An 18635-nucleotide genomic window follows, 5' to 3' on the forward strand; every position below is an offset into this window, starting at 1 on the left:
GCGACTAGGATAATGACTAGTTGGTTACGGTGACAAGGATAATGACTGGTTGGTTACTGCGACTAGGATAATGACTGGGTGGTTAATGTGACTAGGATAATGACTGGTTGGTTACTGTGACTAGGATAATGACTGGGTGGTTAATGTGACTAGGATAATGACTGGGTGGTTACTGTGACTAGGATAATGACTGGTTGGTTAATGTGACTAGGATAATGACTGGGTGGTTAATGTGACTAGGATAATGACTGGGTGGTTACTGTGACTAGGATAATGACTGGATGGTTACTCTGACTAGGATAATACCTGGTTGGTTAATGTAACTAGGATAATGACTAGTTGGTTAATGTGACTAGGATAATGACTGGGTGGTTAATGTGACTAGGATAATGACTGGTTGGTTACTGTGACTAGGATAATACCTGGTTGGTTAATGTGACTAGGATAATGGCTGGTTGGTTAATGTGACTAGGATAATACCTGGTTGGTTAATGGAACTAGGATAATGACTAGTTGGTTACGGTGACTAGGATAATGACTGGTTGGTTACTGTGACTAGGATAATGGCTGGTTGGTTAATATGGCTAGGATAATGACTGGGTGGTTAATGTGACTAGGATAATGATGAGTTGGTTAATGTGACTAAGATAGTGACTGTTTGGTTACTGTGACTAGGATAATGACTAGTTGGTTACTGTGACTAGGATAATGACTAGTTAGTTACTGTGACTAGGATAATGACTGGTTGGTTAATGTGACTAGGATAATGACTGGTTGCTACACAAGGAAGGAAAGTTGTGGCTGCTTTGCGTGTGTTTTTGTCTCTACCTTCTTGAACCTTATTGCTGTTGTCTGGGCCCAATAATGTTTGTACCATGTTTTGTGCAGCTACCATGTTGTGCTGCTACCATGTTGTGTTGCAGCCATGTTATGTTGCTACCATGTTGTTGTGCTACCATGCTGTGTTGTCATGTGTTGCAGCCATGTTGTGTTGCTGCCATGTTGTTGTGCTACCATGCTGTGTTGTCATGTGTAGCTGCCATTCTACGTTGTTGTCTTAGGTCTCTCTTTATGTAGTGTTGTGTTGTCTCAGGTCTCTCTTTATGTAGTGTTGTGTTGTCTTAGGTCTCTCTTTATGTAGTGTTGTGTTGTCTTAGGTCTCTCTTTATGTCGTGGTGTGTTGTCTTAGGTCTCTCTTTATGTCATGTTGTGTTGTCTTAGGTCTCTCTTTATGTCGTGTTGTGTTGTCTTAGGTCTCTCTTTATGTCGTGTTGTGTTGTCTCAGGCCTCTCTTTATGTAGTGTTGTGGTGTCTTAGGTCTCTCTTTATGTAGTGTTGTGTTGTCTTAGCCCTCTCTTTATGTAGTGTTGTGTTGTCTCGGGCCTCTCTTTATTTAGCGTTGTGTTGTCTTGGGCCTCTCTTTATGTAGTGTTGTGTTGTCTTAGGTCTCTCTTTATGTAGTGTTGTGTTGTATTGGGCCTGTCTTTATGTAGTGTTGTGTTGTCTTAGGTCTCTCTTTATGTAGTGTTGTGTTGTCTCAGGCCTGTCTTTATGTTGTGTTGTGTTGTCTTAGGTCTCTCTTTATGTCGTGTTGTGTTGTCTCGGGCCTCTCTTTATGTAGTGTTGTGTTGTCTCGGGCCTCTCTTTATGTAGTGTTGTGTTGTCTTAGGCCTCTCTTTATGTAGTGTTGTGTTGTCTTGGGCCTCTCTTTATGTAGTGTTGTGTTGTCTTAGGTCTCTCTTTATGTCGTGTTGTGTTGTCTCAGGCCTGTCTTTATGTGGTGTTGTGTTGTCTTGGGCCTCTCTTCATGTAGTGTTGTGTTGTCTTAGGTCTCTCTTTATGTAGTGTTGTGTTGTCTTGGGCCTCTCTTTATGTAGTGTTGTGTTGTCTCAGGCCTGTCTTTATGTAGTGTTGTGTTGTCTTGGGCCTCTCTTTATGTAGTGTTGTGTTGTCTTAGGTCTCTCTTTATGTAGTGTTGTGTTGTCTTGGGCCTCTCTTTATGTAGTGTTGTGTTGTCTTAGGTCTCTCTTTATGTAGTGTTGTGTTGTCTTGGGCCTTTCTTTATGTAGTGTTGTGTTGTCATAGGTCTCTCTTTATGTAGTGTTGTGTTGTCTCAGGCCTGTCTTTATGTAGTGTTGTGTTGTCTTAGGTCTCTCTTTATGTCGTGTTGTGTTGTCTTTGGCCTCTCTTTATGTAGTGTTGTGTTGTCTCAGGCCTCTCTTTATGTAGTGTTGTGTTGTCTTAGATCTCTCTTTATGTAGTGTTGTGTTGTCTCAGGTCTCTCTTTATGTAGTGTTGTGTTGTCTTAGGTCTCTCTTTATGTAGTGTTGTGTTGTCTCAGGCCTCTCTTTATGTAGTGTTGTGTTGTCTTAGGTCTCTCTTTATGTAGTGTTGTGTTGTCTTAGGTCTCTCTTTATGTAGTGTTGTCTTAGGTCTCTCTTTATGTAGTGTTGTCTCAGGCCTCTCTTTATGTAGTGTTGTGTTGTCTTAGCCCTCTCTTTATGTAGTGTTGTGTTGTCTCGGGCCTCTCTTTATTTAGCGTTGTGTTGTCTTGGGCCTCTCTTTATGTAGTGTTGTGTTGTCTTAGGTCTCTCTTTATGTAGTGTTGTGTTGTATTGGGCCTGTCTTTATGTAGTGTTGTGTTGTCTTAGGTCTCTCTTTATGTAGTGTTGTGTTGTCTCAGGCCTGTCTTTATGTAGTGTTGTGTTTTCTTAGGTCTCTCTTTATGTCGTGTTGTGTTGTCTCGGGCCTCTCTTTATGTAGTGTTGTGTTGTCTCGGGCCTCTCTTTATGTAGTGTTGTGTTGTCTTAGGCCTCTCTTTATGTAGTGTTGTGTTGTCTTGGGCCTCTCTTTATGTAGTGTTGTGTTGTCTTAGGTCTCTCTTTATGTCGTGTTGTGTTGTCTCAGGCCTGTCTTTATGTGGTGTTGTGTTGTCTTGGGCCTCTCTTCATGTAGTGTTGTGTTGTCTTAGGTCTCTCTTTATGTAGTGTTGTGTTGTCTTGGGCCTCTCTTTATGTAGTGTTGTGTTGTCTCAGGCCTGTCTTTATGTAGTGTTGTGTTGTCTTGGGCCTCTCTTTATGTAGTGTTGTGTTGTCTTAGGTCTCTCTTTATGTAGTGTTGTGTTGTCTTGGGCCTCTCTTTATGTAGTGTTGTGTTGTCTTAGGTCTCTCTTTATGTAGTGTTGTGTTGTCTTGGGCCTTTCTTTATGTAGTGTTGTGTTGTCTTAGGTCTCTCTTTATGTAGTGTTGTGTTGTCTCAGGCCTGTCTTTATGTAGTGTTGTGTTGTCTTAGGTCTCTCTTTATGTCGTGTTGTGTTGTCTTTGGCCTCTCTTTATGTAGTGTTGTGTTGTCTCAGGCCTCTCTTTATGTAGTGTTGTGTTGTCTTAGGTCTCTCTTTATGTAGTGTTGTGTTGTCTCAGGCCTCTCTTTATGTAGTGTTGTGTTGTCTTAGGTCTCTCTTTATGTAGTGTTGTGTTGTCTCAGGCCTCTCTTTATGTAGTGTTGTGTTGTCTTAGGTCTCTCTTTATGTAGTGTTGTGTTGTCTTAGGTCTCTCTTTATGTAGTGTTGTGTTGTCTCAGGCCTCTCTTTATGTAGTGTTGTGTTGTCTTAGGTCTCTCTTTATGTAGTGTTGTGTTGTCTTAGGTCTCTCTTTATGTAGTGTTGTCTTAGGTCTCTCTTTATGTAGTGTTGTCTCAGGCCTCTCTTTATGTAGTGTTGTGTTGTCTCAGGCCTCTCTTTATGTAGTGTTGTGTTGTCTTAGCCCTCTCTTTATGTAGTGTTGTGTTGTCTTAGGTCTCTCTTTATGTCGTGTTGTGTTGTCTCAGGTCTCTCTTTATGTAGTGTTGTGTTGTCTTGGGCCTGTCTTTATGTAGTGTTGTGTTGTCTTGGGCCTTTCTTTATGTAGTGTTGTGTTGTCTTAGGCCTCTCTTTATGTAGTGTTGTGTTGTCTCAGGTCTCTCTTTATGTCGTGTTGTGTTGTCTTAGGTCTCTCTTTATGTCGTGTTGTGTTGTCTTAGGTCTCTCTTTATGTCGTGTTGTGTTGTCTTAGGTCTCTCTTTATGTCGTGGTGTGTTGTCTTAGGTCTCTCTTTATGTCGTATTGTGTTGTCTTATGTCTCTCTTTATGTTGTGTTGTGTTGTCTTGGGCCTCTCTTTATGTAGTGTTGTGTTGTCTTAGGTCTCTCTTTATGTAGTGTTGTGTTGTCTCAGGCCTGTCTTTATGTAGTGTTGTGTTGTCTTGGGCCTCTCTTCATGTAGTGTTGTGTTGTCTTAGGTCTCTCTTTATGTAGTGTTGTGTTGTCTTGGGTCTCTCTTTATGTCGTGTTGTGTTGTCTCAGACCTGTCTTTATGTAGTGTTGTGTTGTCTTGGGCCTCTCTTTATGTAGTGTTGTGTTGTCTTAGGTCTCTCTTTATGTAGTGTTGTGTTGTCTTGGGCCTCTCTTTATGTAGTGTTGTGTTGTCTTGGGCCTTTCTGTATGTAGTGTTGTGTTGTCTTAGGTCTCTCTTTATGTCGTGTTGTGTTGTCTCAGGCCTGTCTTTATGTAGTGTTGTGTTGTCTTAGGTCTCTCTTTATGTCGTGTTGTGTTGTCTTTGGCCTCTCTTTATGTAGTGTTGTGTTGTCTTAGGTCTCTCTTTATGTAGTGTTGTCTCAGGCCTCTCTTTATGTAGTGTTGTGTTGTCTTAGGTCTCTCTTTATGTAGTGTTGTGTTGTCTTAGGTCTCTCTTTATGTAGTGTTGTCTCAGGCCTCTCTTTATGTAGTGTTGTGTTGTCTTGGGCCTCTCTTTATGTAGTGTTGTGTTGTCTTAGGTCTCTCTTTATGTAGTGTTGTGTTGTCTCAGGTCTCTCTTTATGTAGTGTTGTGTTGTCTCAGGCCTCTCTTTATGTAGTGTTGTGTTGTCTTAGCCCTCTCTTTATGTAGTGTTGTGTTGTCTTAGGTTTCTCTTTATGTAGTGTTGTGTTGTCTTAGGTCTCTCTTTATGTAGTGTTGTGGTCTCTCTTTATGTCGTGTTGTGTTGTCTCAGGTCTCTCTTTATGTAGTGTTGTGTTGTCTCAGGCCTCTCTTTATGTAGTGTTGTGTTGTCTTAGCCCTCTCTTTATGTAGTGTTGTGTTGTCTTAGCCCTCTCTTTATGTAGTGTTGTGTTGTCTTAGGTCTCTCTTTATGTCATGTTGTGTTGTCTTAGGTCTCTCTTTATGTCGTGTTGTGTTGTCTTATGTCTCTCTTTATGTCGTGTTGTGTTGTCTTAGGCCTCTCTTTATGTAGTGTTGTGTTGTCTCAGGCCTCTCTTTATGTAGTGTTGTGTTGTCTTAGCCCTCTCTTTATGTAGTGTTGTGTTGTCTCGGGCCTCTCTTTATTTAGTGTTGTGTTGTCTTGGGCCTCTCTTTATGTAGTGTTGTGTTGTCTCAGGCCTGTCTTTATGTAGTGTTGTGTTGTCTTGGGACTCTCTTTATGTAGTGTTGTGTTGTCTTAGGTCTCTCTTTATGTAGTGTTGTGTTGTCTTGGGCCTCTCTTTATGTAGTGTTGTGTTGTCTTATGTCTCTCTTTATGTAGTGTTGTGTTGTCTCAGGCCTGTCTTTATGTAGTGTTGTGTTGTCTTAGGTCTCTCTTTATGTCGTGTTGTGTTGTCTTTGGCCTCTCTTTATGTAGTGTTGTGTTGTCTTAGGTCTCTCTTTATGTAGTGTTGTCTTGGGCCTCTCTTTATGTAGTGTTGTGTTGTCTCAGGCCTCTCTTTATGTAGTGTTGTGTTGTCTTAGGTCTCTCTTTATGTAGTGTTGTGTTGTCTTAGGTCTCTCTTTATGCAGTGTTGTCTCAGGCCTCTCTTTATGTAGTGTTGTGTTGTCTTAGGTCTCTCTTTATGTAGTGTTGTGTTGTCTCAGGTCTCTCTTTATGTAGTGTTGTGTTGTCTTAGGTCTCTCTTTATGTAGTGTTGTGTTGTCTCAGGCCTCTCTTTATGTAGTGTTGTGTTGTCTTAGGTCTCTCTTTATGTAGTGTTGTGTTGTCTTAGGTCTCTCTTTATGTAGTGTTGTGTTGTCTTAGGTCTCTCTTTATGTAGTGTTGTCTCAGGCCTCTCTTTATGTAGTCTTGTGTTGTCTCAGGCCTCTCTTTATGTAGTGCTGTGTTGTCTTAGGTCTCTCTTTATGTAGTGTTGTGTTGTCTTAGGTCTCTCTTTATGTAGTGTTGTGTTGTCTCAGGTCTCTCTTTATGTAGTGTTGTGGTCTCTCTTTATGTCGTGTTGTGTTGTCTCAGGCCTCTCTTTATGTAGTGTTGTGTTGTCTTAGGTCTCTCTTTATGTAGTGTTGTGGTCTCTCTTTATGTCGTGTTGTGTTGTCTCAGGTCTCTCTTTATGTAGTGTTGTGTTGTCTTAGGTCTCTCTTTATGTAGTGTTGTGTTGTCTCAGGCCTCTCTTTATGTAGTGTTGTGTTTTCTTAGGTTTCTCTTTATGTAGTGTTGTGTTGTCTTAGGTTTCTCTTTATGTAGTGTTGTGTTGTCTTAGGTCTCTCTTCATGTAGTGTTGTGGTCTCTCTTTATGTCGTGTTGTGTTGTCTCAGGTCTCTCTTTATGTAGTGTTGTGTTGTCTTAGGTTTCTCTTTATGTAGTGTTGTGGTCTCTCTTTATGTAGTGTTGTGTTGTCTCAGGTCTCTCTTTATGTAGTGTTGTGTTGTCTTAGGTCTCTCTTTATGTAGTGTTGTGGTCTCTCTTTATGTAGTGTTGTGTTGTCTCAGGTCTCTCTTTATGTAGTGTTGTGTTGTCTTAGGTTTCTCTTTATGTAGTGTTGTGGTGTCTCTCTTTATGTAGTGTTGTGTTGTCTTAGGCCTCTCTTTATGTCGTGTTGTGTTGTCTGTCGTCATGTTGTGTAAAAGGCCTTTTGCCTTTTGGCCGTCATGGTAAATAAGAATTGTATTCTTAACTGACATGCCTAGTTCAATAACATTTAAATTCAATTCAATTAAAAAAGAGAAAGAAAAACAATAGGACAGGGGGAACGCATACAAGGAAGTCTTTATCCTATAATTACCATGTCTATGGTGGTATATTGGCTGCGGGCTACTTTGAAGCAAGGCAAGACATACTCCCTCATAATATGAAGTAATATGCCCAGGTCCAGATGCTAATGAAGACCTTACCATCTTCTGATCGATGGAAAAGCTTTCCCAGAAAAAACACCTACATTAAATGTTTAAACTACCTTACGAAGTAGCCTCCTGCCTACCTGGCAGAATGATTTCATGATTATTTGCATCAATTCCAAGTGGTTATTTATTTTTGTCAAACTCCATCTCACGTGCAACAGAAACAGAAGCTAACTAAACAACAGTGCTAGGTGCCTGCACACTTCAATTAAAGGGTAACTACTGTCGTGTGTTTGGCTACGCCGGATTAAGTGATATGACATGCTATGCTATAAAATAATTTCCCCGTAATTAATATCACCTGATTGAGCTAATAATGTAAATGTAATTAACTAGAGAGTCGGGGCACCACAAAATAATATTTATAGAGCTGTTATCTTCCGAATAAACTCTTAAAGACCTGGTAATATGTTACATCAATAGTAGTCAATATTAATCGTCATCCTAATTCAGTCTCATCTGCACGAACCCTGGCTCACAAGTTGAATCAGCAATACAAAATTGGGTTTAATTATTCATTTACTAAATACCTAACTAATCACACAGAATTACACATACACATAATTAAATCATAACTTGATTACAAATGACGTCATAATGGAAAACGTCCCTAGCGGGCGGAACAGATATGACAGCTGGTTACACAAAGGAAAAGGGCTGGGTTTAGTGAAAGAGCGGGGAGACTGAGGAACAAAGGGAAGAAGCTGTGCTATCGTAAATACAGTATCTGATGCATTCTAAATTACCGCCCATTTGGAAAAGGAAAATGCAATAAATATTTACTCTGAGCTGCGCTTCAGTAGGTTGGTGGTAGATGGAAGGCCGTGTTGCCCAACCGAGTCCTTTGAAGAATGTCTCTGATTGTCAATTGGATACGTTGTATTAACGTTGTTGTGTGAGTTAGCAGCGGCTGTTGCTAACTCAATGGCTAGGAGGTATCACTTCTGTAGTGTATAAGAGTTCAAAGTTGACACCATTCGCAACCAAAGCTCACGCTGACGTTGGCTTCATTCTGAAGTTATCATCTGAACCATTCTGTCATCGGACCGTCGTCCTCACGTCCTCGGAACAGGAGGTTACATTATCGTCAAGGCTTTATATAGTAAAGGAGAGGAAGGCGTGTTTGAAAAGTTCTATAGCCCATGTCCCTTCACAGGGGCGGGCCACTGATTGAGCAGCAATATCTTATGACAACCCAAATCTCACATTTTAGAAGCTAAAATCACATTTCATCCCATCACAAATCATTTCATATTCAAACATTTACATTGAACAACAATTCCATGTGAATCCGATAACTCTGATGTGTAGACTTTCCACTGTAGAGTTTATGTCATCTTATCATTGATGAGAATGTCTCAGATGACAACCGAACTGACATCATATTCATTAAGTACCACCGCATATGTTCCATTGGTCGGATTACCAGAATATAGTTCATCTCCCCCCACCTTCTGATGTTCCCAGAATCTCTATGTTAACCAAGGGTTTTGCAAATGTAACCTCAGTAGGGTAGAGAGAGGAAAAAGGGGGAATGAGGTATTTATGACTGTCATAAACCTACCCCCCAGGCCAACGTCATGACACTACACTAAAATAAAAAATGTAATTTTCTAGATTTTTTCCCAGACCTCAAAAGTGGTCTCCTGATGTAGTTTTAAAGCATTTATTATGGACTTCGAACATCCAATGTTGTTTGTTTTTATGTTTTTTTTTTTAAAACTGTGAATTTGTGACTCAGTGGACAGCCTCAGTTATTTGTTTCAATAGCAGCCCTACTATAATCCTGCTGCTACAGTACAGCTGGTGTTGGCCTGACTGGGAAAGACCAACATGGGAGTCATCATTTTAAATCATTCAGAGTGTATGCCACTGTTTCTTATAGACGTTTTCACACAGGGCACATTTCCTACGCCAGTTGGGCTGTTTTGGGACATTTTGTATCTAAATTAGAGCATTCACATTTCTCCAGGCCACACCAGTGCATCCTACAGTATATTGACTTTGTTTTGGACTATTCACCGATAGATCCATATTTTTTGCATGCATACCACATCTCTGTCTCTTCCTGTCCAGGCCGCCATTCCAACAGAACATCATGACAGCTTCAAATAATTAGCCTAGAGTGATGCTGTCCTGCGCATCACCAAGGAACTTGAAAGAACCTCCATGAATCATGTATAGGTTCATTTAAAAGTGCTTTGTAGACAAATACACTTGCAAAGTCAGCTTTGTAAAGGGTTGCAAGTACTTTCCCTCTGCCTGAAGCTCAGTGGAAATGTGTTTAGGTAAGTTTCAGGACATCCCTTCCTATGTAGTACATGGTGTTACTATTCAGAGTACAGCTAGGGACACATCGTTCTGTTACTATTCAGAGTACAGCTAGGGACACATCATTATGTTACTATTCAGAGTACAGCTAGGGACACATCGTTCTGTTACTATTCAGAGAACAGCTAGGGACACATCCTTCTGTTACTATTCAGAGTACAGCTAGGGACACATCACTCTGTTACTATTCAGAGTACAGCTAGGGACACATCGTTCTGTTACTATTCAGAGAACAGCTAGGGACACATCGTTCTGTTACTATTCAGAGTACAGCTAGGGAAACATTGTTCTGTTACTATTCAGAGTATAACTAGGGACACATCATTATGTTACTATTCAGAGTACAGCTAGGGACACATCGTTCTGTTACTATTCAGAGTACAGCTAGGGACACATTGTTCTGTTACTATTCAGAGTACAGCTAGGGACACATCGTTCTGTTACTATTCAGAGTACAGCTAGGGACACATCGTTCTGTTACTATCCAGAGTACAGCTAGGGACACATCGTTCTGTTACTATTCAGAGTACAGCTAGGGACACATCATTATGTTACTATTCAGAGTACAGCTAGGGACACATCGTTCTGTTACTATTCAGAGTACAGCTAGGGACACATCGTTCTGTTACTATTCAGAGTACAGCTAGGGACACATCATTATGTTACTATTCAGAGTACAGCTAGGGACACATCATTATGTTACTATTCAGAGTACAGCTAGGGACACATCATTATGTTACTATTCAGAGTACAGCTAGGGAAACATTGTTCTGTTACTATTCAGAGTACAGCTAGGGACACATCATTATGTTACTATTCAGAGAACAGCTAGGGACACATCGTTCTGTTACTATTCAGAGTACAGCTAGGGACACATCGTTCTGTTACTATTCAGAGTACAGCTAGGGACACATCGTTCTGTTACTATTCAGAGTACAGCTAGGGACACATCATTATGTTACTATTCAGAGTACAGCTAGGGACACATCGTTCTGTTACTATTCAGAGTACAGCTAGGGACACATCGTTCTGTTACTATTCAGAGTACAGCTAGGGACACATCGTTCTGTTACTATTCAGAGTACAGCTAGGGACACATCGTTCTGTTACTATTCAGAGTACAGCTAGGGACACATCGTTCTGTTACTATTCAGAGTACAGCTAGGGACACATCGTTCTGTTACTATTCAGAGTACAGCTAGGGACACATCATTATGTTACTATTCAGAGAACAGCTAGGGACACATCGTTCTGTTACTATTCAGAGTACAGCTAGGGACACATCGTTCTGTTACTATTCAGAGTACAGCTAGGGACACATCGTTCTGTTACTATTCAGAGTACAGCTAGGGACACATCATTATGTTACTATTCAGAGTACAGCTAGGGACACATCGTTCTGTTACTATTCAGAGTACAGCTAGGGACACATCGTTCTGTTACTATTCAGAGTACAGCTAGGGACACATCGTTCTGTTACTATTCAGAGTACAGCTAGGGACACATCGTTCTGTTACTATTCAGAGTACAGCTAGGGAAACATTGTTCTGTTACTATCCAGAGTACAGCTAGGGACAGATCACTCTGTTACTATTCAGAGTACAGCTAGGGACACATCGTTCTGTTACTATTCAGAGTACAGCTAGGGACACATCATTCTGTTACTATCCAGAGTACAGCTAGGGACACATCGTTCTGTTACTATTCAGAGTACAGCTAGGGACACATCGTTCTGTTACTATTCAGAGTACAGCTAGGGAAACATCATTATGTTACTATTCAGAGTACAGCTAGGGAAACATCATTATGTTACTATTCAGAGTACAGCTAGGGAAACATTGTTCTGTTACTATCCAGAGTACAGCTAGGGAAACATCATTATGTTACTATTCAGAGTACAGCTAGGGACACATTGTTCTGTTGCTATTCAGAGAACAGCTAGGAACACATCATTATGTTACTATTCAGTGTATAACTAGGGAATACTGTTTCCTTCCCATTGTTGGGTTCTTCTGTCAATCTGAGTCAGAAAAAAGACAATGTAGGTTAAATGCTGAAAGATGTTTTAGAGATTGAGGTCAGTGGAGCAGCGAATAAATGGTGGCTCTCGGGGACATGATCCTTTAAGAACGGGACAGAATTATGACGGGTGGTCAAATGGCTTTTCCTTGTTCTCCAATGTGTACTTTCACTTCAAAACACAAACACTCTATTCTTTCAAAAGACATCCCCAAAAAGCCCTTTGCTCACTCCTCTGTAGTTCTCGCAGCTCACACGGAACCCACCTGCTCCAAGACCAAGATGTAGCGATCTGAGATCAATATCATCGATAAATGACGGATGGACGGATTGTTAAATACATGTTGGGTTGAGATGCACAGTTGGAAGATGGTTGCCAAGGGAACCGGGGGGGGGGGAGAGATGGCGGGACAACACAAGAAAGGAGAAAACCTTTTGTACAGAAGAACAATGTCAGTAAATATCATTGAGACCGATATAAACCCTTTGTACAGAAGAACAATATCAGTAAATATCATTGAGACTGGTAAACTCTTTGTACAGACGAACAATGTCAGTAAATATCATTGAGACTGATATAAACCCTTTGTACAGAAGAACAATGTCAGTACATATCATTGAGACTGGTAAACCCTTTGTACAGAAGAACAATGTCAGTAAATATCATTGAGACTGGTAAACCCTTTGTACAGAAGAACAATGTCAGTACATATCATTGAGACTGGTAAACCCTTTGTACAGAAGAACAATGTCAGTAAATATCATTGAGACTGGTAAACCTTTTGTACAGATCATTGAGAGCAAATGTGGACACACTACATACCTGTATTAATACAATTTTGAACAACATATATTTCTGATTTGTGTTTGTATTACTTCATAGTGGCCCACTGTACGTATCTAGAATCTAAATACATATCATTCTAAAGGCTCAATACATCTACATAAGTATCAACAGGAACAGGAAGTGATGCAAATCAGTCCAATGAGTGTGTACAGAGACAGTGTGTTGACCATTCCCAGGCCTACTAACTAACTCTACTTCAATATATACAATTAAAATACGACTGACACGCCTAGTCCTGCTACTACTGGTAAACAATAACAATAACGATAATGATAATAATAATGATAATGATAATGATAATGATAATAATAACAATAACGACAACAACAACGATAATGATAATAATAACGATAATAATAATGATAATAATATCGATAACGACAACAATAACGATAATGATAATAATAACGATAATGATAATAATAACAACAATGATAATAATAATAATAATAATAATAATTATTATTATTATAACAATAACAATAACGATAACGATAACGATAATTATTAGAATAATGATAATAATAACACTAATAATGATAATGATAATGATAATACTAATAATGATAATGATAATAATGATAATAATAATAACGATAAACAATAAATAATTAATTCCATGCGGTTGTTTCCAGATGAGGGTTAGATAGGTAAATGAAGTCCTCCCAGCAGTATCAATAACACAGTCTCCTGGTAGTGTTGAGAAGGGCCGATGAAGGAGAGAGATGTTTTTTTCTAATATAATTGCTTTGTTCCCTGCGGCAGCCGCAGAAACCCTGAGGGTCAAGAGCTGGAGTGGTGAGGCTGCTGGGGTCCTGTTCCCAAGGCTCTGTGTAGCGCTGTGCCTGAGCGTCCGCACAGAGACCAGCAGACACAGATTAATTGTCTAAGGTTTCTGTTGTTCTTTTTTTAATTTGCAGGGAAAGAAATCACTGCATAACCTAATTAAACACGGACTTGTTTCAAATATCTGTCCAGTTGCAGCATTTGCACCTTGTCGCCGTGGCGTAATTGCCTCATATGCAGTCGTGGCAGGGAGAGGCCGCTGGAATCTTAGGAGGGTGGAGGTTGGTTGGCTGGATGCAGGGTGACTGACCCATATTTCATCCAGTGATCCCGAAAGGAGCCCATCTCTCTGAACTCCCTAAACTCGTCGCCAGAGTACCACCACTACAACACTCCAATTAAATATTAGAGTCAAGATATGAAGCGTTGTGATGCCCAGGTTGGAACATGATACCTACTAAATAACAGATTCAAGTGGAGAGCTGTGGTGGGGGGGGGGTGGGGGTGGGGGGGGGGGTGATCAGACTGAACACTGGGACGGTGTTGTCTCCGGTTAATGAGGATGGTACTGTAAGATGGAATACTCTTCGGTGGGTTTTCTAATTACATACAGTACATCTTATTCTACAGAACAATCAATATGTTTCCTAGGTCAGTACATTACAGAATACAAAGAGGTTGATTTGAAGAAAAAAACTAAAAAAAACATCTACATCTTATTTTTAAAGAACAAACAATATGTCTCCTAGGTCAGTACATTACAGATTGCGGAGGGACTTGTATTGTGAAGCTGCACGATGATGCGCTTCCAGAAAGCATCACTTAAACTCTAAATCCACATATCTCAGTCTAACATTTATCATCCCTGTTCCACAACATAAGACATGCACATTTCTGACAACATCATCTCCCATATAAAAAAATAAATATATTCTCTATATATGACCATCCGTTCACATTATCCTGTCCATTATTCTCAGGGACAATTCTCTCGTCTAAGCCCCCTCTCAGCCTCGGCAGCGTGTGCGTCTAGAGGCCTTTTCCTCCAGCTGGTCTCTGCAGACAGTCCCAAGGGACCTTCGTGGTCTCTGTACCATATTCTATTGATCCGTGAAACTGATGAAAGAGGGGGAAAGCCATGGTTACCTTGAGGGGCGTGTCTAGGCAGCAAGGCAAGGTGGCACTGTGGGACACGCCCCTTTTAATGAAATGAACATGACTTACTTGACTTATTCTTTTGTAGCTCTAAGTGGAGCAGAGGGCTTCAACAGTGTATCTGGGTAGACCTTAATGGAGCAGAGGCCCTCAACAGTGTATCTGGGTAGACCTTAGTGGGGCAGAGGGCTTCAACAGTGTATCTGGGTAGACCTTAATGGAGCAGAGGCTCTCAACAGTGTATCTGGGTAGACCTTAATGGAGCAGAGGCCCTCAACAGTGTATCTGGGTAGACCTTAGTGGGGCAGAGGGCTTCAACAGTGTATCTGGGTAGACCTTAGTGGAGCAGAGGCCCTCAACAGTGTATCTGGGTAGACCTTAATGGGGCAGAGGCCCTCAACAGTGTATCTGGGTAGACCTTAGTGGGGCAGAGGCCCTCAACAGTGTATCTGGGTAGACCTTAGTGGGGCAGAGGCCCTCAACAGTGTATCTGGGTAGACCTTAGTGGAGCAGAGGCCCTCAACAGTGTATCTGGGTAGACCTTAATGGGGCAGAGGCCCTCAACAGTGTATCTGGGTAGACCTTAGTGGGGCAGAGGGCTTCAACAGTGTATCTGGGTAGACCTTAGTGGAGCAGAGGGCTTCAACAGTGTATCTGGGTAGACTTAGTGGGGCAGAGGCCCTCAACAGTGTATCTGGGTAGACCTTAGTGGAGCAGAGGCCCTCAACAGTGTATCTGGGTAGACCTTAATGGGGCAGAGGCCCTCAACAGTGTATCTGGGTAGACCTTAGTGGAGCAGAGGCCCTCAACAGTGTATCTGGGTAGACCTTATTGGAGCAGAGGCCCTCAACAGTGTATCTGGGTAGACCTTAGTGGAGCAGAGGCCCTCAACAGTGTATCTGGGTAGACCTTAGTGGGGCAGAGGGCTTCAACAGTATATCTGGGTAGACCTTAGTGTAGCAGAGGCCCTCAACAGTGTATCTGGGTAGACCTTAGTGGAGCAGAGGCCCTCAACAGTGTATCTGGGTAGACCTTAATGGAGCAGAGGCCCTCAACAGTGTATCTGGGTAGACCTTAGTGGAGCAGAGGCCCTCAACAGTGTATCTGGGTAGACCTTAGTGGAGCAGAGGGCTTCAACAGTGTATCTGGGTAGACCTTAGTGGAGCAGAGGCCCTCAACAGTGTATCTGGGTAGACCTTAATGGAGCAGAGGCCCTCAACAGTGTATCTGGGTAGACCTTAGTGGGGCAGAGGCCCTCAACAGTGTATCTGGGTAGACCTTAGTGGGTCAGAGGCCCTCAACAGTGTATCTGGGTAGACCTTAGTGGGTCAGAGGCCCTCAACAGTGTATCTGGGTAGACCTTAGTGGGGCAGAGGCCCTCAACAGTGTATCTGGGTAGACCTTAGTGGAGCAGAGGCCCTCAACAGTGTATCTGGGTAGACCTTAGTGAAAACCGTCCCATTTAATGAAATGGAACTATAAATGGAACTATACATGGAACCTTAAATGGAACTATGTATCTCCATGGTCCAACAGCATGTTCTCTAAGGGAAACTTGCAGGAAGTAAGCATATATCTTATGTTCTGCGTGTGTGTCACCTGTAATGATGGAAAGAAGAGTCCTTGGAAGAAACTTGAAAAAGGAAGAAAATGAAAGTACCACCCCAGTGGTCCCCATTGGTCCGTTACCTTCTACACCTTCAGTTAGTCGCTGGGCTACCTCACATCCTCCCGAAGAAGCGCTGGCTAGCTACCTCTCTTTCTCTCTAATCAAGTCTTTGGGGAGTTTAATTACTTTCATTCAGTCTGTGACAAGTGATTTCCTGGGGTTTTTAAACGGAGGTGTTCCCGGCGACGGGATACGATTGATCAGCAATGACGCTCTACATCTGAAGATCACAAGGAAGCAAAAAAAAATACGGAACGTTTGGCAGGACACCGTTGGACATTTTCAATGGGAATAAATATATGACAGGAATGAAAAAAAAGAAGAATAGACCTGGAAAGAAAAAGGCCCCGGGAATTAAGTAAAAATATAATTACTAAGAGAAATCTGGAACTTAACTGCAGGAGTTTGTTTTAATAGCGTCACTAAAGTACATTCGATGGTACATGCAGTACATGGGGCTAATCAGATAGCCTGAAGCTCGCACAGCGTTAACTACCGCTGGTACACTGATTTATTTTCAGCGGCATCCTCTCCTCTCTTGGCTTTCTATGTGACTGCGGGAGTCTGATTGTCGTCTCCATTGTTGTCGAAGGGGGCCACAGGAGAGGTAACAAACTTAAATGTGCCTCAAACTCTTGGCTGTAGCTGTGGGTTTTTAAAAGACAGAGAGAGAGAGAGAGAGAGAGAGAGAGAGAGAGAGAGAGAGAGAGAGAGAGAGAGAGAGAGAGAGATTCAGCGTGTGATCTGAGGAACACAGCCTGGGATCCAGGTAACAGAATGTGTCCCAAATGGCACCCTGTTCACATGATGTGCCCTGGCCATATGGGCCCTTGTCAAAAGTAGTGCACTACAACAGGGAAAGGGTTCCATTGGAGACGTAGCCAGAGTCAGTGCCAGGCTATTGGACAGCTGGGTGTGCTCCATAAAGATCCCAGACCATATTGAGGAGGAATACATCCCCTTTACGGTACTTTATCACTTTCAGGACCTTGTCCCATAACCTTCAAACACATATTCCCTCAGCTGAATTCAGAGGCAGAACATTAGAGAGAAAAATGTTTTACTTTCTTCTTCTTACTTCCTTCTTCTCCTCCTCCTTCTTCTCCTTCTTCTTCTTCTCCTTCTTCTCCTTCTTCTTCTTCTTCTCCTTCTTCTTCTTCTTCTCCTTCTTCTTCTTCTCCTTCTTCTTCTTCTTCTTCTTCTCCTCCTCCTTCTTCTCCTTCTTCCTCATCTTCTTATTCTTCTTCTTCTTCTCTCTTCTTCTTCTTCTTCTTCTTCTTCTTCTTCTTCTCCTCCTCCTTCTTCTCCTTCTTCTTCGTCTTCTTATTCTTCTTCTTCTCTCTTCTTCTTCTTCTCCTCCTTCTTCTTCTTCTTCTTCTTCTTCTTCTTCTTCTCCTCCTCCTTCTTCTCCTTCTTCCTCATCTTCTTATTCTTCTTCTTCTTCTCTCTTCTTCTTCTTCTTCTTCTTCTTCTTCTTCTTCTTCTTCTTCTTCTTGTGTTTGAATGTTTCCCCAGAGGTACTGCAGGCTTACCATATTTATGGAGTACAGATCTGTCCTCATAATTGAGAGGTGAAATGGTCAAATGAAAATGCTAAAGTATTTGTGGGCAGGTCTCTATTGTTAAATATATGTTTCATCTTAATGAGACTAGCCTGGACAAATAAATACACTAATCAAATGTACCTATCGTACCTATTTTAACCCCTATTAATCAGATAATAGCACTAATTAAACATGTTCACTCTCCTCACAGTCTTCTACACTATAGTTTTGGTAAAAATTCAAAAGTCATTATTTTTAGAAGAGTACCAGCATTACAACACTTCTAAACACACACGGTGAATAATATAGAGGACATCTATTTGACTGGCAGTGCCACAGCTAGCTATTTCCCACTGGCATCTCACACTGTGCTGCTGCTATTGTTGTACCCACATTACAACTGTCAACGCCTGTGGCTCTGTGGAATTGTGGTCCAGCTCTCTCGGTGAGGCCTATAGCCCCCCTCCCTGGGTAAGGCCTACCTCCCTCACTGTGCTCCCAGATAGTTCTGAGAGGAATCACTGGACATTTCTGGGGTAAGATACTTTTGTTTAGGAAACACTAGACTGGACATCCACCATGTCATTTTCAAGTCAGGCGTAATAGAATGGGATGAAACCAGCCCGCATGCTGACCAGTGGTTAGCTGTAACTGTTATAGCCACAGGGATGTGCTTCAGATGTGGGACAGATGGAAGCAGCCAGTAACCCACAGTGTCCTGGATGTAGGAACCACAGTGTCCTCGATGTAGGAACCACAGTGTCCTGGATGTGGGAACCACAGTGTCCTGGATGTGGGAACCACAGTGTCCTCGATGTAGGAACCACAGTGTCCTGGATGTGGGAACCACAGTGTCCTGGATGTAGGAACCACAGTGTCCTGGATGTGGGAACCACAGTGTCCTGGATGTAGGAACCACAGTGTCCTGGATGTAGGAACCACAGTGTCCTGGATGTAGGAACCACAGTGTCCTGGATGTGGGAACCACAGTGTCCTGGATGGAGGAACCACAGTGTCCTGGATGTAGGAACCACAGTGTCCTCGATGTAGGAACCACAGTGTCCTGGATGTAGGAACCCCAGTGTCCTGGATGTAGGAACCACAGTGTCCTCGATGTAGGAACCACAGTGTCCTGGATGTAGGAACCACAGTGT

The 18635-nt window shown here is 41.9% G+C and overlaps 1 protein-coding gene across 1 annotated transcript in view; it reads left to right on the forward strand.

The window, feature by feature from the left end:
• The window catches only part of LOC135513387 (S-antigen protein-like), a 46356-nt gene extending 33139 nt beyond the window's left edge, over positions 1 to 13217 (forward strand). The window contains exon 6 of the mRNA XM_064936312.1: positions 13093 to 13217. Within this exon, the coding sequence (XP_064792384.1) occupies positions 13093 to 13217 (125 nt within the window). The remainder of the gene's footprint in view (positions 1 to 13092) is intronic.
• Positions 13218 to 18635: the final 5418 nt, after the last annotated feature.

Source organism: Oncorhynchus masou, chromosome 24 (genome assembly GCF_036934945.1).
Source record: "Oncorhynchus masou masou isolate Uvic2021 chromosome 24, UVic_Omas_1.1, whole genome shotgun sequence".
In the NCBI taxonomy this organism is placed as follows: Eukaryota; Metazoa; Chordata; class Actinopteri; order Salmoniformes; family Salmonidae; genus Oncorhynchus; species Oncorhynchus masou.